The 22463-nt window shown below is 43.2% G+C and overlaps 1 protein-coding gene across 4 annotated transcripts in view; it reads left to right on the plus strand.

The window, feature by feature from the left end:
* The window catches only part of NOL4 (nucleolar protein 4), a 216999-nt gene that overhangs the window by 161349 nt on the left and 33187 nt on the right, over window positions 1-22463 (plus strand). For all 4 annotated transcript variants that reach the window (XM_059707375.1, XM_059707378.1, XM_059707376.1 and 1 more), the window contains one exon: window positions 7052-7165. In XM_059707375.1, the coding sequence (XP_059563358.1) occupies window positions 7052-7165 (114 nt within the window). The remainder of the gene's footprint in view (window positions 1-7051; window positions 7166-22463) is intronic.

Below are 22463 nucleotides of genomic sequence, written 5' to 3' on the forward strand. Positions count from 1 at the left end.
AAGTTTCAATTCCGGGCTTAGTTGAATTTCCATACAATTTGATGTGATGTTTCTGAGTCTCCATCTTTCTAAAGGAGAGGCTGTTGGAGTCTTACATGTGATAATGTATATACAATGTTTAGCACATAATCTTGCACCTTTCTATCCTATTGAAAAAAATGTCCAGTTAGTTCCCCTAGCACAATAGACCATCATATGCGATTGCTGCTCCCTCTCAATGCGTGCTGTCTTGGTCCACTGATGTTTCCTGGCTCAGGGGTTATGGGTACAATTCTCTCATTATTTACTAAATGTACTAAATGGAAGAATAACCAAAATGGATAGCCAAATAGTTGTCAGAGTTACTAATTATTGTATCTTTTAGTTTTAGCAAAATATTGACCTGAGCCTCATAGAATACAATAGGCACACTTACATACCACCCCCCTTTCCTCTACAAATACATGCAACTCCTAAGTAAAATATAATTTTTAAATACCTTTCTAAGCTCAAAAAAAGGAAAAAGAAAAAGGAACTCCCAGGCCAAGAAATTAATAAATTAATAGAAAACTCATAGCCAGAATCGTAAGCCCTTAATTTGATAGGGTAGTAGACTAGGAAGGTAGAAAAAGTGAGGTCTGAATACCCTGTCAAGCTCAGGAGACGTGGGTTTTGGTGTGGGACTGGCAGGAAATGAATGGAATACTGTATAGAAAGGCCGGGCCCTGGAAGGCCTACTGCTCTGTCAACGAGGAATTAAAATGTCTCCTTACAACTTTAAGAAATAAAATAGGCATTGTAAGCATTGAGATTAAAATCTTACCGAGTGGGTTTAGTAGAAGGTAAGATTCAGCCAAAGAGAAAATCCATAAACACAAAACTATGGGAATTACAGAGAGAAAAAGAGAAGGGAAATATGAAAAAAATGTAAGCTAAAGAATAGAATGATGAAGACATAGATGATTGGCATTCCAGAGGAGAACTTGGAATAAGGACCTCATTCAAACAGATGAGGACAAGGCTTTTTGGAACTGAGTAGTGAGGAGACCATTGAATCCTAAGATCAAAGAAGAAGACCAGTGCTGAGTAGTATAAATTAAAAAAAAAAAAAAAAACCCATACCCACGGATATCACAGTAGAAACCGCAGCCCCATGGCATTCCTTTATTTTTTAAAAATATTTTTATTGATTTCAGAGAGGAAAGGAGAGGAAGAGAGAGATAGAAACATCAATGATAAGAGAGAATCGCTGATCAGTTGCCCCTTTCATGCCCCCCACTTGCATGTGCCCTTGACCAGAATCGAACCCGGGACCCTTCAGTCCGCAGGCTGATGCTCTATCCACTGAGCCAATCCAGCTAGGGCCCGTGGCATTCTTAAAATGTCAACAGGAAGAAACAAGATATGATCTAAAATAGGACAGAATGAACACACATCTTATCCTCAAAAATAGCTGTCAGAGCCAATCCTCAAAGTCCTAAGAAAATGTCTTCAACATTTGTAGAGAAACCACTTCTAACCTACAAATCGATGCAGCTAAAGCCACTTCCTGAGAGAAAGGAGACGCTGCTGCGACTGAGTTCCCACACTCGGGCTGTCTCCGGCAACCTGGAAGTCCTCTGAGAAGAAGGAAACTGACCCCAGAAGGAAACAGTGGGAATTGGCAGTAATGGTGAGGAAATCGGAAGAAAAACACCTCGATTTTATATCAGTGGATTTGAGTTTTTATCTGTGCTTCACCGGTTGTTACTTAAGGACCTTGTCAACCCGGGTTTTTGTTTATTTCTGGAAAAACGGAAATAAATGGCACATATACATGAAACCAGCTGCACTGGAAATAACAATGTGGACACAGTACGTGGTGCCTGAGGAACGTGATAAAATGCAACTTAATCTGAGATGTCATTCCACGGTTCCCTTTACTGGGAAACCCTCGCTGCCTTACTCTGTTGAACTGCTTGGAGAACTGAATCAATTATGTCCTTCTCTACTTAACCCTCCCTTCTGGCTAAGAACAGCCTTACATCTCTCTCTCTTCTGTGTGCAAATTTTACTTGTGATACCTCTTCTGTAGCTTTATCTTATCCTGTCTTATATCACTGTGCCTTATACATGGGCCTTCGCTCCCTCCCACAGAGTACTATGCTGCTTAGTTTGTGCGTATCTGTATCGCCCACAATGTCGTGCACAGTGCAATTAGTTGCTCATGAACGCTGCTCAATACGTGTTCAGTTCAATTGAATTAAAATGATGGAATGAAAGTTGAGTGAGTGAATGGATATTTACTAATGTGTTACTTTGTGGTAGAAATTAGTTGGGAGATAAGCTAATTTTTATTGTCTACTATGTGTTTCACAGTATTCTGCAATTGGCATTTGAACTTAAAAGCTACCACTGACTGAAAATCTAGCCTAATATATTTTAAATCTTTAGGGAGATTTTTCCACTAAACAAGACAATTATATAACATTTAATTTTTATAACATTTAATTTTTACTCTCTTTAATTCTTGAAACAGTATTTTAAACATTTTCATCTACTTGTCAATTATTGTGACTAGGTAGTGACATTAAATGTATAAATAGGTATTTGTATAGTTTTAGGTTTCACATGTAAACTGTTAGGGGGAAGATGCTGTGATCCACAATAATCATAAGTGTATATAGTCACTTTTTTTCAGAATTAAAAGATGCTTCCTCATGGAGATTTAGATACGTGTTCACTTAGTTAAAAGTGAAAATATCATTTTGGTTGATAATTTCAGTTATCTTATTTTGCTCAGAGGTATTTTCAGATGACATTAACTAAACTGGACTTCTAAGTATCAACTCTAACACTTTCTATATATATAAAAGCCTAAGTGACCATTATGACCGAATGACCAGAATGACAGGAATGGCCGGTTGACCAGTTGCTATGATGCGCACTGACCACCAGGAGGCAGACGCTCAATGCAGGAGCTGCCCCATGGTGGTCAGTGCGCTCCCGTAGCCAACTTCCTACGGCCCCTCCCCACAGCTGGCCCAGCCCCAATGGGCCTCGATTGGGGGCGGGGCCGGCTGTCCAACCTCCTGCAGCCCCTCCCCCCAGCTGGTCTGGCCTCAATGAGTCCTGATTGCTGTCCAGACTAAGGGACCCCACCTGTGCACAAATTCGTGCACTGGGCCTCTAGTATAAGTATATAAGTATATGTACGTACCAACTGTTATTCCCCATGCATTTGTGAAAGATCATTATTAATGGTCAATAATGTTTTAAAATTAAGGCCAAAGCATAGAGCATCACTTCATAGAAAAATATGTATAATCAAACCCTCAATGAAGATTAATTTGCATGTTTGTTACAAACATGTTTTCAAGCTCCTTTGAATTAGTCAAGAGAATTTTCTAGAGAAACTGGAGAAAGTCTAATGGTTCACATACAGCTGAGTCCAAGTGCTCAAATGCCAGGGGTTTGATGCTCCCCCATTTCTTATCTATGCTTCTTTGTGCAATGCTTGACCTCTCAGGTGGTCCTTGCTACCTGCTGGGAAATGTTGCATTAGCAGATCTTAACCTCTGTTCTTAAAACTCAAAATCTAAGAGCAGTCTCCCAGCTTCAGGTCCTGGTTCCCATGAAAGGACTTGGATTGGCCCTTTTTGGATCATAAGTCCATCTCTTGGGTTAGTCACTGGGAATAAAGTGATGAGCTCCATGATTGTCTAATCCTAAATCATGTGGCCAGGGTCAGGCCAATGAGACACTTTGCTTACCATTTCCACCAAAACTGTACAGGATGAGGTCGGGACAGTCGAACTGCTATTTTAGCCCACATTCACCATCCTTACCTGAAATATTGGATTATCTCAGGTTCCGAATTCAGAACTTTTCAGATTTTGGAAACATGATAGAGTATAGATTCTGATTATTGCATAACAGCAAGAATCTGGGAAAACATCCCATATACAAATTTATTATTTCTGCCACAAAACATATGACTATGCCCAGAAAGTAGGAAAAAGAAGGATTGTAGGTATTCTCATGTCATTTTTATGCCAATTGAGTTTGCCCCAAGTTTTTAAAAATCTTTGTTTGTACAATATTAGGATTTCGGGATTGCCAGTAAAGTTTGAGAGTCTACACTACACATACTTGGTTGGATGTGTGTCATCCCCTGCGTGCTAGGCACCATGTTAGCTTGTACAGTGAAGTCTATGATGGCAGAGACAGCTGTGTTTGCCTCCATGTCTTTGGACTTGGCATAGCTCCTGACATGTAGGACGTACTCATTAAATATGCTTGTTGAATAAATAAGTGAGGCTATCAGTGATTTTTGTGTACATTGCTTCATGGAAGTAATGCTAACAACTGCTCCATGACATAGAGATTATTTTTTCTATTCAGAACTTACCGAACGAACCTCAGTTTTGCCATTTATAAAAAGGGAGATAATGATACTTGGCAAGATGAGTGAAGCTCAGAGAGATTAAATAGCAAATTGGTCAGACAGATTGCAATTAGTTGATTACAGAGTAATCGCCTCGTCCATCTGACTTCGTTGCTGAACTGTTAGGTTATTCCACTGATGTCTACAGATGCCGCTACCTAGTTAGTTAACCAAAGGGTCCCTTAGGAGCTGGAACATTCTGTTCTGCCTGTAACAGTTACGCATTTAGGTGCAGAGATACCATTTTGGGGAGATAGGGTATGCATATCATCCGAGCTACCGAATTCTTAAATTACATATTTTTCTAAGATATCAAGATAAGAAGAAACAGTCTTTATTTCGGCCCTCCCTAAACTCTGACTAGTGGATAATTTGCTTTAATTATTTTGAAGGAGCTCATTCTACTTATCATCTTGGGTAGATGTCACTGTTGCTCTCAGTCTGGCCTTGTCTAATATGTGATTAAGCTATACTTCAACATCAGAGCCTGCACACATTAATAAATTAACCCGCGAACAGAATCTTACATTTTTTTTATTTCTTTGTACATTTTTATAATTTTAAAAATCCTAAAGCATCTCACATGTACAGCAGAAATGCAGAGGACGCTAGCATTGTTTAGAGCAAAAACTGGAATAGTTTGTTGGTGTGGTGGTAAGAGTTACACACACATATAAGGAAAGACTCATTTACATTGTGCCAACAGCAATCACATCTTAAGTCCCCAATTAAAATGTGATTTTTTTTTTTAACTCCAAAAGCTCCATGTGACTGTGTAGCCATCTGTTTAATGTAACAGCCGCCACTGCTTTGGGCATAGATAATTATTAGGATGAGGACAGTGCTGGGGAAAGATCACATCTCAGTTGAAAATGACAGTTAATTAAGAGGTAATTAGGGAGGGGTGCTTAGCATTATATTATATCCTGGGAAAGAAATCAGTATCCAGTCTTATCAATCTAGGTATAAGTCATGTAGCGTATAAGACTATACATTTTGAATCATTATTTTAAAATCTAATATGTACATTAAAATATGTATTAATAAATAGCATATTTACTGAACTATAGTCAATCAGGGGAAGTATTGTTTTCATAAATTATTTTTTGAATTGTTTGCATTTGTTTTTGGGTGGTGGTGTTTTTTTTTTTTTTTTTTTTGTCAAAATATTTTTTATCTCAAGTTACTACATGGAAGTTTTGTGTCATCTGGCTCCCCGTACTGCTGTGCGGGCATCTTCAGCCCACATCTCTGGAGGAATCCATGACCACAGCCCTGCAGCACACAGATTCCCCTGAGGAGAGCCTGTGAAAGCACTGTGGCCTGAAGGTAGCCGTTCTAGGATATTGTCCGAGACATACAACCCATGGTTCAATTCGCTGAAGCACTTCTTACACGCCAGAGGGAGCGAAATGAATCAAGTAGCATAAAGCTATGCTCAGATTCATTCATTTACCAGAAAAGAAAAAAAGAAAAAGAAAAAAGGCCGTGTCTCTGTGGGTTCAGAGGCTTCTAATAAATAGCATCCATACAGGTTTTAGTGTGAGGCTTTGAAAACCCTAATGTACGTCACTGTACATTCTAGATTCCCAAAGGATCTTTTATTTTTTAATTTCATATTTATCTCATCTGGTTTAATTTTCATGTTGTTTCTTATCTTTCATTTGCTTATCATCATTTAAACAAACCGTTCAGTGTCATTAAGGACTTCATCTTTCAGTTAGATGATTTTGTATGTAATTATCGGAAAAGAGATGAAAAACTTCCTTGATTATCACAAATGATAAGAGTTGAAAACAACTGGTAATTAGGAGCTTGGTTTGGGGAGTTAATTTCTATGTGGGCTACATAGAAGATGGATGTGCCTGTTAAATTGATATTCACTCACATTTTAAAAATAAAACATGTAGGCAGGAATACATCTCACATCTAAAACATCACATTTTTGTTGTATCAGAATGGTTTTAGTACTGCTTTTTAGTTTGTGTTTAAGCTGAACTCCTTTTTAAAGGTTTTAATCATATCAGTGGTCCCAACTTAGACTGTAAGTCTTCATAAATATCTCATGTTGATGTTGTTTGACATGGTCTGAGTGTCTGTCAGGTTTTCCAGCTCTGTTCCAGCCCTGTCCCTTGTTGTTGTTCGGCTGTGTCATACGTCATGAAAGAACTGAAGGACTTGTCTTATTTGCTAAGCCTAGTCAGCACTCTTTTCACCACCTCTCAAACTCCAGCTTCATGGCCTAGACCAGGGGTCGGCAAACTGCGGCTCGCCAGCCACAGGCGGCTCTTTGGCCCCTTGAGTGTGGCCACGAAGTTTCAATCACACTATACGTGCGCGCCCGCACGTGGTATTTTGTGGAAGAGCCACACTCAAGGGCCCGCAGCTTGCCGACCACTGGCCGAGACTAAGTCCTCGCCACAGTGGAGTTCTGGGAATGAATGACGGATCTGTGTCCACCCAGAGCCTTACCTCTAACTAGCATTCATTTTTCCATCTTTGCAATTTCCATTTCCTCTTTTATTTAAATAAGTTGGAGTAAGTGGACGCTCCTGCACGTCCCGTGAGCTCCTGAGACGAGCGTGGGCCTCTGGATGATACTGTTAATAATTTGTTCACGTTTTCTCTCTCTCTCTTTTTTTGTAGTCGCGACCTATCCCTTCCCACCTTACCTCAGCAGTTGCAGAGAGCATCCTGGCCTCGGCCTGTGAGAGCGAGAGCAGAAATGCTGCCAAGAGGATGCGCCTGGAGAAGCAGCAGGTACTGCGCCGCGTGGGGCCGGGGCACCCAGCCAGCACGTGCGGCTCGGTGAGCCTCCTGTGCAAGCTGAATGGGTGGATTTTGAAGTTCACAAAGACAGGGCTTTTGTGTCTTTCTGATAAGAATTTAAACTTGACATTGAAGGTTCGTGAGCGCCATGGAGACCTAACAACCCAGATGTTCTGTGGTGGAAACCGGACAGTTGTAAACGGAGGGGTTACCATTCTGTATGGCATCCTCTCTGAAGGCTGCTTGGTCAAGTCATGGGTCCTAAGTGATCACTTACAATGCTTCTGTCAGTGTTCCTGGTTGGTCATGCTAAGGGCCTGATTGTGTTCATTCTTCATGAGCATCAACTTGTCATGTCATCCCTGTGGCCCAGCTGCGAAGTGGCAGCATGTGGCGCTGGGGGTGGCGAGAGCACCACATAATGGGGCCGATGGGAAGTCCATACTTGGGGACACGACATAATGGAAGTCCATATCCCCGGCTCACTCCCTCATTCGCGAATCATTCACTACGTGCCGTCAAGCGTACTCCTGTGTCTCTTTCCTCAGGGAGGATGTCCGGGGCTGTGGTGTGAGTGTGTTTTGTTCGTTGTTCCCTGGGGTTTCACTCAGTTTCTCCCTTGCTTTATCTACATCTTTCTGTCTCCCCTCCTTGTGTCTGGTATGTCTGTCTTTTTTTTATTTTTCTCTCTAGCCCTCTTCCTTAATTATCCATAATACAAAATTAAATTAGAGCATAGAATTTAAATATTGCCCATAATGTAAGTATTGCACATAGAAGTGTGCTGTATTCTTACTTTTAAATTATTTTTACAACAAATGACGGCGTGCTTCATATTTTTAATTGATATTGGGATGGGAAGATTAAATTGTTAATCCAATTTTGTTTTTCCTTTGAGCCAATGAAAATAGAAAAATAAATGTTTTTCTATTCCAGGCTTAAATATTGAAAAGTGTTTCAGAATGGCAGTATTTTAAATTCAATATGCCTGTTATTAATATGGCGTGTGTTAATAATTTTAAACAATGCAAGAGATGAAGCCTGTAGTTAAATAAAAAATAGTATTGGCTTCAGATAAAATTTATATATGAAAAAGCTAACTTTGAATTTGCTAATAATTCTTTGCTAAGTGTTTATTCACGTATTCATGTTCTCAGTTGTGACTTTTATCATTATTATAATTCTAAACTTTATACTACAATGAGTTATAGTACTACAAATGGTGGGGCAAAAGTAGGCTTACAGTTGTGAGTATGCAAAATAGAGTTTATTCTTGTATTATTATTTATTAATTATTGTATTATTTTCATATGAACAATGGTAGGCCTACTTTTGCCCGACCCTACCACCTTGTGTAGTGATGGAGATTACACATTTTGGCGTTAAATACATCTGATTTTGAGTCTCAGCTGTACTCTTACTAATTGCGTAACTTTCAGAAAACTATTTCAATTCTCTCTACCTCTATTTCTTCGTATGCAAGATAAAAAGCATAGCAGTATTAGTCCTATAGGGTTGTTATGATAACTCTAAATGACAGATTTATGTTATGTACTTAGCATTTTGCTGGGCTCATAGTAAGTATCAATGAATCAGCCTAGAAAAGATGATTTTAACTGATGTTCTAGCTTTTCTGTTGCATCAATATAAGTAAAACTAAAAAAAACATTATTTGTACTATCTCTTTCATAAATAGACCGAGTTTTAAAATCAGACTCGGTCTATTTGAGAGATTATAATTCTAGATATTTCAATGGCAGGATTCTGGGATTCAGTGGGCTCTCCTGGTTATCGTCTTGCCATATAGTCATTTAGTCTACACTCTAGAATATTCCTGCATTGTGCCAGTCATATGTAGAGTTGTTATGACTGATTCATCTTAAGTATTACCTATGACATCATTCTGTAATATCCCTCAAAGCTGTTCATCCCCCACTATGTGGTCAATTACTTGACCACTGTTGGCCTAATCTGTGAAATCGGCATGTGAATATCAAACGCACAGATTTATCTTGAGGATTTAAGAAGGCAGTGCATGTGAAAGCACAGTATGTTTCATAGTGTAAAGATGTATGATATCCACCATTTGCTTGAGTACTTCAAGGGGTACGGAAATCCCACCCCCAGAACTAAAGGCCTGCTTGTTACTGAAGCACAGGTGCTGTTGGCAGACAGCTGGAGTCATTCCCATGGCCTTTCCTTGGGCTCAGGTTTGCTTCCTGGAGCTTCTACCCATTGAAGAAAAACTCACAATCATGAGGCGTGTGACTTCTCACTACTGTCCTGGGAGTAGGGACAAGAATGGGTGGGGACCAGTTGGCCTTCACCCTACTTCCCATATGAGCCCTTTCTCCTCCGTCCTCAGACACAGTGCTCGTTTATGGCCCGGCTCTGTCACCTGGGAAGGCGGGATGTCCAGTGTCACCCCCATAGCCGTGCTCTTTCCGGGCCCTGCAAGGGCTCAGTGTAGGATTCATGAGAAATACGGAAGGAATGACAAAAAAACACAGCTTAGGATTTATTAGAAATCTGATAGGCACTTTACAGACGTTTCTCTCATTTAGCATTTTCAACAACCCCATGAGAGCAGGCATTATTATTCTCATTTACAGAGGAGGGAGCTGAGGCCGAGAGAAGTGGGGCGGTTCGTACAAGGTTGCTCAGCTGCGTGAGCAAGTCCGGGTATAAGTTCACATGGCCTGAGGCTGACACTCGCCATCTCTCCGCGACCCTGTCCCTTCGTGTTGTGTTCATTGAGGGAAAACCCATGTTCAGGAACCAGCTCTTCAGTCTCGTCCCATCTGTGCCTCTGCTCAGTGTTTTTGGCAGTGCGGCTTCTGTTGGAAAACTCTGCTTCCTTCACAGAGACTTTTCCTTCTTCATAGCAACAGGCCTCCCCAGCGAGCAGAGTTACTCCGAGATGGTGTTCTGTCTCCATATGCGCTTGACCGAGGTTCCCGCCTTTCCAAAGTGCTTCGCATCCTCAGAGACACTGGTCATGCGCTGAGAGTGCTGGCTTCCTGAGGGAGTTTTACTTTAAAATGTCGGCACAACTTCTTACTGTGAATTCTGCAGACCTCATTGGACACGCCACACAGAGGCTTCTGCTGGGGATTCTGCACTTCCCGCCACAGCAGGCGGTGGGGCATCCTCTCCCGATGGGACCCAAACCCTCTCTTTGCACAGGTAGAAGCAGCCAGAGTTCTTGAGGGCTGGCAAGGAGGTCATCTTTGGCCGTGAGCATTCTTAACCCAACTCACGAGTCTTGGACTTTGCCGGTGACTCAGAGATTCGTCACTGACCCCCTGTCTTTCTGTAAGACAGAGGGTCTAAAACAGGGGTCCTCAAACTTTTAAACAGGGGGCCAGTTCACTGTCCCTCAGACCGTTGCAGGGCCGGACTATAGTTTTTTTTAAAAAAAAAAAAAAACTATGAACAAATTCCTATGCACACTGCACATATCTTATTTTGAAGTAAAAAAACAAAACGGTAACAAACACAATATTTGTATTTGCATGTGGCCCGCGGGCCGTAGTTTGAGGACCCCTGGCCTAAAACCTGGACAGTTAAAACCTGGGTTCTATTGAGCCGCACGCCTGCCTGCTTGCCGCCCGTGGTGAGCCTCAGGTAGGGCTGTCAGTGTGTATGCCCTTCTGAGTTTGTGAAGCTTGATGAATCAGGTGCATTTGAAAAGCTCTTCTACCTGTGCACATGAGCGGTGCTGTGGACGGGTGAAGCGCCTTTCCTGCAAGCCCACCTCGGCCAGGATCCGGAGGAGGCATGTTACCATGTAGCCTCGGCCCTGCAGCAGGCCCGGGGCCAGGACGTGCGGCACCTCTTGCTCCATTAGGAGTCCGTTATCTCAGAGCTGAGGTCAGCCTGCAGCGCGTTGCAGAATATATTCAGCATCACATTTCTGTTCACATGAAAACCTAGACTTTCTAACGTATCTAGGAAATTGTTCCACACTCTGACACTTCAAAAAGATGGGCAATCTCAGCCTTCCCTTTCATAATTCTGTGACACCGCACATGTGAAAAAATTGTCTTTTTCTCTGCCTCTGCTGTTTCATTACTTTTTCCTCAAAAACAAAGAGATCTCAGTGTTCTTGGTGACAATTTAACTAACTAGACAGAGGCAGGGAATCAAACCAGCACCCTCTGTGTGCATGGGACAACGCTCAGCTAACGAGAACATACCAGTCTGGCCAACGGTTTCTCTCTTTTATGGACAGGACTCTGAATCTGGAAACTTCATTTCTTTTGGGTGACATGTATGGGTTTGGGGGAGAAAGTAGGAAGCAGCCTCAATTTCTGATTTTTTTTTTTCCTTTCTGTTGCTCATTTGTATTCTGGCTTCATTGAGAATTCTCCCACATTTTTATAGAAATTATTTTTTTTTAAAACTTTGGGCACATCTTTAGCTTAGGGTGTTATTAATTTCAAGTTGATAAATGTCAGTACGTGAGTAGGTGGTTTGAATTCAGACAGAGAAATTCAACATGTTATGTTGATACACTTCTCAGTGCCAAAGTCAGGAGAACATATGGTTTCCTAGGTTCTCCATGAAGACAGCATTTTCATTAATATCACTTGTTTTACAACCACTTATTTTTAGGCTTAGCGGATAAATGAAGAATCTGACATATTTGGTTTATGCCAATATATTCCTTTTTTTGTAATTTGTTTTCTCATAATCTGTTCATTCCTTGCCCTGTCTCTTCTCTTTAACCACGTTAAAACCTATTAGTTACTCTGGAAAAATATAATGTTTTGTGTATTGGGGAAATTTAGTCATAGTCACAAAGTTTTTATAAAATTAGCTAATGCAATAGCCGGGCAAATGGAACTGTGCTTCCTGCGGAGACTGGTGTTTGGCACGGTTCATGGGGGACCGCAGCCACGAGGCACGCATGCTGCTCCGTTACCCAGCACTTAGGAGAGCAGGGCTTCCGGAGAGCTGGTATTCCAGGCAGCTGAGGACTGCTGCCTTTCTTTTTCTTTATTGATTAAGGTATTACATATGTGTCCTTCTCCCCCCATTGCCCCCCCTCCACCCCCTCCACTCATGCCCTCACCCCCCTGGTATCTGTGTCCATTGACTGCCACCTTTTAAAATGCTTTTGTTTCCCTAACCGGTTTGGCTCAGTGGAGAGAGCATCGGCCTGTGGACTCAAGGGTCCTCCTGGGTTCGATTCCGTTCAAGGGCACGTACCTTGGTTGCGGGGACATCCCCAGTGGGGAGTGTGCAAGAGGCAGCTGATCGACGTTTCTCTCTCATCGATGTTTCTAACTCTCTGTCCCTCTCCCTTCCTCTCTGTAAAAAATCAATAAAATATATTGTAAATAAAATAAAATAAAATGCTTTTGTGATCAGAGTGACGGGGTGTCCTCTCCACCCTGGGCTCTCGGGGTGGGGTCCTTAGGCTAGCTCAGGAAAAGGGCTGCGTGATCTCATTTGTGTGGAAGTGCATCCCTGGGTTCCCCAAGTCCCCTTCCCGGCATGGGAGTGCTGCTGGGTCTCAGCAGAGCTAGAGGCAAAGCCAGGGTCCGGAGCTTCCGTTAGTGCTGGCGCTGGGTCCAGTTCCGCGTCAGGCTGGCTGCAGCCCATCAGTCCGCTGTGTTGGGGTGAATGCAGGAGAGCGCGCCCTGAGCAATAGCCCAGGAGCATGAGAGGAACCAAAAGCACAAAAGCCTAAGAGCGCAGATTCCTTTTAGGGATTAAATGTCCCCAACGTCGTGCCCTTGCAGTGGCCACGCCCATTCTGGCCAATGACCTGTCCCCAGGTGACTGACAGCCAAGGACCTTCCAGATGTCACCCCAACTTTACTGGGCCTGTGTCTATTGTCCTCCCTGCCCTGTCCCTTCCCCCTGCGATCCCGGGGGAATAGACTGGTAGCTCCCTGGGGAGGGTAAGGCTTTAGCTTCCGGGTGAAGCTGCCCCAGTAACATGCCTGTAACATCTGGCCTTCCCTTTGCGTCTTTCCTGTTGTTTATAACGAGGTTAATTATAATGGCATCAATTTCGCTTTCATTTTTAGTGGAACTATTTCTAAAATATCGGTGCATCTTTATAACAAAAGGCTTCTGACCGTAAGTTTCAATGATGGGTTCATCTGTTAACCTTCACTCAAGCCCATGCAGTCTGGCATCTGAGCGGCAGCCCTAGGCCTGGGTATATCTTTATTTTATATAAGAACAGGTGCCCGGACAGGTGGTCTTACGGAGTCCGTGCGGGAGCGAATCCCCAGGAGGTCAGCTTGCTCTCTTGGTGACTTGCCTCTTTTCCCTGATGTCGAAGGGCACCTGACATCCTGATTCGCTTGCCAGCAATGTTGACCTTTTCCGATCCATTTTGCCGAAATGGCTCAATCTCCCAAGTTCCTCACCTTCACGAAGACGCCCCATCGTGTTTTCTTTGCCTTGTCAACAATATATTTTTTTTAAATTTTCCTTTTGCTTCAGCCCCGTGGTTTTAAGATGACTAAAGGTCAGCCTGCATCTGTTTTTATCTGCACCCTGCTCATCGGGTGTAAGGAAAAGGCTCTGGCTGCTTTAGGAGTTTATGCAGAGCAGTTTTCTAAGAGTCCTTACCTGCTCTCTCTCTGACACTTAGTAGATCAAACACCAAGCCACACTCATCTGGCCCCTTCTCACGGCTTGCGGAGAATGTAAGCAGGATCGGGACAGCACTGTAACTTACGCAGTTACATGGGAAGTCCAGTAAGATTTCCTACATTCAGAGCCAGCTTCCCATGAAACCCTTCTCTGGTAACACCCCGGGCTCTTTGTGGCTTGTTGGTTTGGGTGTTCGTTTTATTTAGGAAACATACAGTGCGTTCTGGCCCTGACGCTCAGGACACTCGGCTCCCCAGCACGTGGCAGGCACAGCCACTTTTTTCGTCCCTGGGGTTTGTGTGTGGCCTCCTGTTCCCAAATCCTCTAGAAAAGCTATGTGAGGCTTAAGGCTTGGTGCTGGAAAGAGGGCAGCGAGCCAAAGTTCAAAAGAGGTCAGAGCTGTGACTGTAAACTTAATAAAATAGGTGGATGCAAGAGAGAAGTTTATCTAAATCCCAGAGGCATTAAGATTTCCATCAAATGCAGTAGTTAAAGCTCTTTACCAGTGTCTTTCCCGTTGGTTATTAGTCTGTCTCTGCTACATAACTGCTTTCTGGTGGGGGGACCTGAGGCCTGTGAGGAGGGGAGCCTGTGATTCAGGCCTGGGAAACAGTGTGGGGGTGTCCTAGACATACACGTGGGCATCCACACAACGTCGCTTCAGTTGGGGATTACTAATGCACAGCTTTTCAAAAGAGCCTCCTTCTACACATGATTAACATTTTTACAACTGGGACATATTAGATTCATTTTTAAAAATTAGAGCTACAGAGGACCTTACACACTACTTAATTTAATACATTTATTTTATATAAGAAACAGGCCTGGACAAGTTTTGTTTTTTTTCCAGTTTAGACCGACCTTCCTTCCTTCTGTGATTTTTCCTATTTCACTAGAAACAGAATCAATCTCTCTCTCTCTCTCTCTCTCTCTCTCTCTCTCTCTCTCGCTCTCGCTCTCGCTCTTGCTCTCTCTCGCTCTCTCTCGCTCTCGCTCTCTCTCGCTCTCGCTCTCTCTCGCTCTCGCTCTCGCTCGCTCTCTCCCTCTCTCCCTCTTTAAAGACCAATACAGTACAAAGAATTTAGCTCCCTGTTGACTTCAGGGTAATGTTCTGAGTAATGAAACTCAGAATGCTTCATAAATTGCAAATCATATGCCATCAGATATTCGAACATGCAAGGGTTTGAATCCTCTTTGGAATGCAGAACCCAAGAGGCCACATGATTCCACTGCGTTTTTCTATCCGTTATTATTGCCTATGAAGCAAATTAGAGGAAGTCCAATGAGACTGTCAAACTTGGTAGGGAACTTCCCAGGTATCCATGTGTCTTCTTTCACCCTTTATGTAGGATTCTGCACTTGGGGTAGTTTTACAAACTACAGAATCCTTCCTATACTTTTCTTACATTAAATTAGTTTATTGAGCTATTAGTTTGTTAGCTATTTGATCATTTTATATTCTAAGAACAAAGTTTGTTGAAACCATTTCAAATACCCTGACTCAATTTTAAATTCCATCCTCTTCATTACTCAAAGTGTCCGCTCAACTATATTTGGGAAATAAGTCAGCGTATGTATGGGAAACATACCTATATCATTACACTATTGCAGGTGTATTATCTTGTATGTTAATGTTGACCTCCCGTAAATTTTCTCACGTATCTTTGTCCCCAAACTCAGTGAGGTGTATGTCATCACTATCACTACTTATGACTAAAAATTACACTGGAGGAATGCAGGTCCCCACGGTTGCTCCTGCTCTCTGTCTGTATCAATGCCAGTTTGGGGATGTAGAGCAAGGTGGGTGTGGAGCAGGATTCTTAGTCCTCTAAGGGCATCCTGACCCTGCCCACCAGTCTGCCGCCCGGGCTTTGTGTGGCTCCTGCTCTGCTTGTGTCTGTTTGTCCGCCCACCACAAAGGGCACCTGCCTTAAGGAGCCCCTCCTGGAGCAGATCTCAGCCCACAAAGCCGAGTCCCTCTCCTCGCTCTCTGTGGAGACAGCGTATGCCAGGCCTCCATTGTAGATCCCACCCATTGCCGTCGCCCCCACGTGTCTCCGAATACGGCTCTACCATTTGTATCACACTGTAGAACTGAAACATCTTGGGCTTTTCATTACTCTGAGCCCACAAAGATACCTAGTTATGTCCTGGGAATGGGGTAACCACTCAATAAGTAATCCATATGCGGCTGGACGTAGCATGGCAAAAAGGTTGGTTTCAGGGGGAGGAGAGAGCCTTTTAATGAGGTGCCCGCTAACACAATAGGAATGCTTCCTGAGAAACGTAAGTAAGGTGTGGCCGAATGGAGCAGGAATCACCGGAATTAACATTGCGACTCGAAATGCTATCAGGCGGCCTGGTAAACACAGTTTTAGCATCGGATAGAGAAAATCACAATACAGTGTGATAGGAACCAAGGGGGTAGGCTGGGAGGGGACGAAGAACGTCTTACATTTTGTTCTTTGGACATGGCTGCTTTTCACCGCTCAGTGTGAAAAGGCGTCAGCTTTTAGGTTTCTGGCAAAGCAATTACAGGGAGACACATGCCGGGAGCTGACCCGCCACTTGCCCCTGTAGTTGTCATAGCAGCAGGCTGACTGCACAGCTTGTCACCAGAGCGACCCCAGCTGTGGGGGAAGTTCCGCCCTAAATGCAACATATGGAACATTAATATTCGAGTTTGTATGCTGTTCCTTAGTGGTGGCCGTCCTTTTCCTCTGTTCCACGCTTATCTGACGTTTAAGGACTCGGACCATAGGTAGATACTGTGCATCTAGGCTCTTGTTCCGTGGGGAGAAGCTATTTTAAAGTGTTACTGAGGAGAGAAAGGTTGGGGTGCTGTAACCTGGGTGTAGTTTTGTTTTGGTTTTGGTTTTTTAAGCTATGTGTGCTGTGTCTGTACTCAGCAAATAAATGACTTATCCTTATTTACTCTTTACTTATTCACAAACATATGCATGTGCCTGCTATGTCTATGTCTTATACACAAAAGAGAACTCTTAAAAACTATGTATAAAAAGGTCTACATACCCTGGCCAGTTTTTCCCAGTATTTAGAGCATCGGCCCGCAGACCAAAGGGTCCTGGGTTTGATTTCTGGCCAATGGCACATACTTGGTGGCAGGTTCGATCCCTGGCCCTGGTCGGGGCATGTACAGAAACAATCAAACTATGTGTGTCTCTCATGTAGATGTTTCTCTCTCTCTCCTCCTCCTCCTCCCTCTCTTCCACTTTCACAAAAAAAAAAATCAATGGAAAAAATATCCTCAGGTGAGGATTAAAAGAAAATAATAATCAAAAAGGTGTACATATATATATAAATACATTATCCTATATAATAAAAGACTAATATGCAAATTGTCCCCTTGACTGGGAGCTCCACCTGGAGTTTGACCAGGGGGTGGGGCCGGCCCCAGTCCCTCCCCTGGCTGGCTCTGCCCCCAGTTGCCCCTCCCATCCCAATCGGGGACGGGGCTGGCCAGCCAACCACCCGCGACTTCTCCCCCACCCGGCTGGCCTGGCCCCATCGGCCCAATGAGGGAGGACTGGCCGCAACCCACCCGTACACAAATTTGTGCACCGGGCCTCTAGTTTGCACATAAACTAGAGAGTATCAATATGTTACAAAAGGAAGCTTTGGGATCATTGCTGGGGTACTCATTTGTGGTTTTGAAATGGTGCTTTTTGTTTAGTAGGCTAAATTTCACACTAATGTGGACATGTCCTCCCCAAACTGAAGTCTTAATAGCAACATGAAATAATATATCATTATGCAGTCCTGTTTTATAAACAGAGCAACATTAAATAGCATATCATTATGTAGTCATATCTTGTAAGCAGTAACAAATATTAATGCATGCACAATCTAAACATTCAGATAAACTGTTGACAACTGCCTAATTTTTAGCAAGGAAAAAAGTGAGTTCTGTTCCAGTGATAAGTTAGATGCATGCCAATCTTGGATGATTTTACCTAAAACAACAAAAAAATTAAAATCCTAATACTATGATCAACAGAGACCCTGTGTATTCTAAGTCATAATTTTAAAGAATTTCTAAATGTTTTCTAAACCCTATGGGATTCTGGAGCATGCATCAGGTAAGGGTTATAAGCTGTGGGTGTTAGTATATCCACATCCATGAGGGCGTTTTTTTTTCCCCCCCTTTGTTTCTCGGTCAACATGTATTGTTACCTTTAGGGGAAAGCAAAAAATTGCATCTTATTCACATTTTTTTTTAGCTAATGAAAATATAAATAATGCTACTGACAAAGAAAAAATAGAAGTATAATCAAAGTAGTAATATTTTGTTTTTGCTTAAAGCTTAAGGAAAATTAATATATTGACTCTATAGCAATTTCAAACCAGCATTTCATATTACAAAAAAATGCATATATAATAAACAATCCCTGATAAACTAAATTTAAGATTTAGAATTTAAATTGCTTTAGGGGAGTTTTTAAAATAGCTCAGCAGCACAATTTGTGTGGACACGAGAATATGTAAAATTTAGTGTATTATTATATTAACTTACTAGAGGCCTGATGCACGAAATTTGTGCAAGAGTAGGCCTTCCTTCCTCCTGCTGCCGGCACCGGCTTCCCTCTGGCACCCGGGACCCCGGCTTCCCTTGCAGCCTCAGCTTCCTCCGGAAGGTTGTCCGGAAGAATGTCCAGAAGGACGTCCAGTCTAATTAGCATATCATGCTTTTATTGTTATAGATCTTTAAGAATGTTTAAAAACAGAAAATATGTTCACCTGAATGGCACAGAATTGAGACTACTCCCAATCTAATCTAAGTCCATGCACTGTATATGAAGAGACACTTCTAAATAGTTCCTGCAACAGGCATAGTATACCCATCCCAAAAGAGAAAAATGGGATTTAAGGGAAAAAAAAAAAAAAAAAAAAAGGTTGATAGGTACCAACAAGTCCAAAGCCCAGAAGGATAAATTCCATTCGATTTCAAGCCTGAGAATCATTATCTGTGGCCCCAACTCTGTCCTCCCTGCGCCCTGGGCCCTCCCTGCCCAAGGACATCTGGTCGGCTGGCCTCGGTCAGCTCTGCCCTCTCTCTCTCTGCATCTCCAGCTGCGCCCAGGGGTCATTCTTCTCTCATCCCGTCCCCTTCAGTCTCTTTCCGTTCAGGCTGCCTGTCTTCAGCTGGTATGAAGCCCTCAGAACCTGTCAGTCTCCCTCAGAGGCTGACGGACTGGGCTGCTTGACTTGAGGACCTCTCACACCTCCTTCCTGGGTAGCCTCTCTGTCACCAGCCCCTGCTGAGATGGCTGGGTGGACCCATGGCGTCACACACCTAATCTCCCTAGCTACCTGAGGATTGTCCAGCACACCCTGTTTTCCAAGCAAGCTTTCTGGAAAATCTCCCTGGTCGTCAAGTGCTGGTTCCTGTGTGTTAAGAAATCTAACTCATAACTTGAGCTAACGTCCAATTTTAATTTTCCATTTTTTGAAGAATGTGTATATGGCTTTATGCCCATGTGTTACACCTAATAGGAATTTACCAACAGAACTATTGAAGACTTAGCATTTAAAGTGTATTATATATGCAAATTATACAACCGCTTTCAAGGATTTTTAAATGGAAATAACATAAATTATCTTTGCGTTTTATTTATTTGTTTTATTAAATTGATTGGGATGACATAGATCAACATGAACATACAGGTTTCAGGTGTGGGTTTCTGTGTTACCAGATCTGTATATTGTACCCTGTGCTGAACACCCAAAGTCAAATCTCCTCCTGCCACCATATATTAGGACCCCACTTTCCTCTGGTAACATTGAGTTTTATTTAGAGACTTGAAGTAGGGTCAGTATTTCTACTCTTTTTTTTTAATTACATGAATTAAACATTTTTTATCATCAGGAGACTGGAATAGTGTCTCTCTCTCTCTCTGTCTCTCTTTCTCCCCCCTGGTGTACATAGTATAGATAATGCTTACACAAAATGAACACTATATCAAAATATGAAGAAATTAAGAGCCTTTGAATTCCAAACTGGAATTCAGCAGGAGGAGAATTAGCCCTGTTGCCTATCGACATACGCTCTCTCTTTCATGAATCATGTGCTCCATTGTGAAGTTCCTGCCAGACAGGTGTAAGTGCTGTGTGTAAAGTACCTCCACCCCCACCACGCAGTCATGCTTTCTACAAAAACCTTACTCTTTTGCGTTTTCCTAAATATTTTTAGTTGTGACGTTAAGCATAAGATGGGGATATTATGTAGATTTAATTTTTTTTGCTTGAGAGAGAGAGAGAGCTCCTACAGACCCCTTGGCTATGCATTGCAGTCCTGCGCACAGCTCCTAATGGAGGCCATCTGTGATTAGACTTGTAAGAAGTGCTTTTTAATGATGGGTAGGAAACCAGTTAACGATGAGCTGCTTCTTGAAAAGCACTGTCCATTCATTCGCTATCAAGTGCTGACCGCGCTTTAAATGAGTCCACCCTGTTCTAAAATCAAACCGAAATGAACCCGCGTTTGTGCATCTGTCTTTTGTTTCCCTTATGGCTTCCTCTGAATCTGAGAGCACTGGCACATTTGCAGCGATCCATTCACTATCCAGAGGCCTTCAGCAAGGCCACTTCTGAAAAGCTTATGCACCTTAGAATGAAGGCAAGCACATCAGCATCTCGAATTCACCCCCAGACAAGACTGGGGCTGCTGGCCACCGATTCCTTCCCTTCGTCCCTTTCTGGGGCAGGAGAGGGGCTGCCACTCTGTCCTTGTGACATGCCAGGGTCTCGTGTTCTTCCAACCCCAGATGCGAGGCAAACGTAGTGGGTGCTTTTGTACCAAGTCACTCGAGAGCTCCTGTTCGCGAAGCCCAGATGCGGACCCTGGGGCTGGGCCACGGCTGTGGCCGCAGGCTCCCATGTGAAGATGAGTCACACTCACTAGGTCTTTGGTTATTTCCAGGAATAGTTGTCACGACTTGCTTCAGCAAGCCAGAAAAGCACTGCTCCAGTATTTCTGAAAAGAAGCAAAAAGAAACAGAATTGAATTATGCATTTCTCAGTGCACTAAACCCAAGTCTATCAAAAGAGTACAGTGGGGGTGACCCATGGGCGGGGGTGACCCATGGGCGGTGGACTGCAGAAGTGTTTTGTTTGGTCTGGATGTTGCTGTAAAATGTTTGCCGCTGAACGCTTCTCAGTGGTGCCTGTGCTCTTGAGTTCACCACTGTCCCCAGTACTTCCTGCTGTCCTATCCAGGGTCTCTTCACTCATTTACAATCCTCGCCTGGCCCCTAGAGGCAGCTGAGTTTGGCATCTGAAGTGTAGCAAGACTTTGATTTACAGTATTCTTAGTCTTTTGTCACCTGAACATACTTGCCAAATTTGTGCTTTAAAAATTAAAGCTTTGCTAATCCTTGGAAAAAATAATTGGGGTGAGAAATAAGATAGTCTTTAGATGTTTTGTCCATTTCCACTTACACAAATGCACAGAGACTGCCTCCTCTACACATTTCTGTAGTGCCCTAGAAAATTATGTGAATGGAACAGGAGTAAGGAAGCTATTTAAATTGGGCTCTTTCCTGTATGTTAGCCTGGAAAAATGTGTTTTTGCCCTTGAGAGGATACTTGCTGTATTAGAAATAACACATATATTAGTAAGAACATGTGCAGAATATATGAATACTAGAGGCCCGATGCATGAAATTTGTGCAAGAGTGGGCCTTCCTTCCCCGGCTGCCAGCACAAGCTTCCCTCCGGCCGCCGGCAGGCACCTGGGGTTTCGTCTGGAAGGATGTCCAGTCTAATTAGCATATTACGCTTTAATTATTATAGATAAATCAAACTCCGTTAGGAACGTTGGTACAAAACATGAAAGGAAAACAATTGAGCAAAATCATTTCTTTACCTCTTGGCATGTGCCCATCTGTATTCAGATGGAACGGAACTGCCTGCGACTTGGGGGGAGCTCCGAGGGAAAGAAGCCTCAGGGTCCCCAAGTAGGTGAGCACATCATTTATGCTCGGTCGTGGCCAAGATGTGTTTAGTTTGTAAATGGGGCCAGAGCCTCTAAGCTGGGATGATATTTATAAGGCAAAAAAATTAACTAGTTAATTAATTAGTCTCTGAAAGTGAAGGGTGCCTGGGACTCAGCACCCTGAAAGCCCACGCCTCATGATAGACTTGAAAGCAGTGGGTGGGAAGGCAGCCGCCAGCAAGCACCCGCGGGCACACAGCTGACAAGCACACTGTGGAACCAGGGCCTCACTGCGATGTTAGTCTTCTGTGGAATTTAAGAGGCTCAGACTGTTTCTCTTTTCTCGGTGGTGGTGTTAAATACTCTCCCCATTAACATTTCACTCTACGGTCCTCAAAAAGCTTTACAAAGATGAATGTGAGCCTATTGGGATGGATTCTGCAGGGCAGACAGAACTGTGTCCCTTTGTTAGCCCAAAGGCGCCAGGACAGAAAAGGAGTGGAGGGTGAGCCCCCACATTTAACTGCAGCTGTGGGTGCGCCCCTGACCGAAAACAGGGTGTCTCACAAGCTGCTCCCGGGGTCACAGGCAGGACTGTGCCCTCATTCCCGTGGGAAGGCTCACAGAGGCAGAGCAGGAGGAAGGTTTAGCTCATTTGCATAATGTAGGCCCCTGGAAATTAAAAGTATTAATCACCTTGCTAATTCTGTATGGACA

The sequence above is a fragment of the Myotis daubentonii genome, chromosome 8, assembly GCF_963259705.1.
Source record: "Myotis daubentonii chromosome 8, mMyoDau2.1, whole genome shotgun sequence".
Classification (NCBI taxonomy): Eukaryota; Metazoa; Chordata; class Mammalia; order Chiroptera; family Vespertilionidae; genus Myotis; species Myotis daubentonii.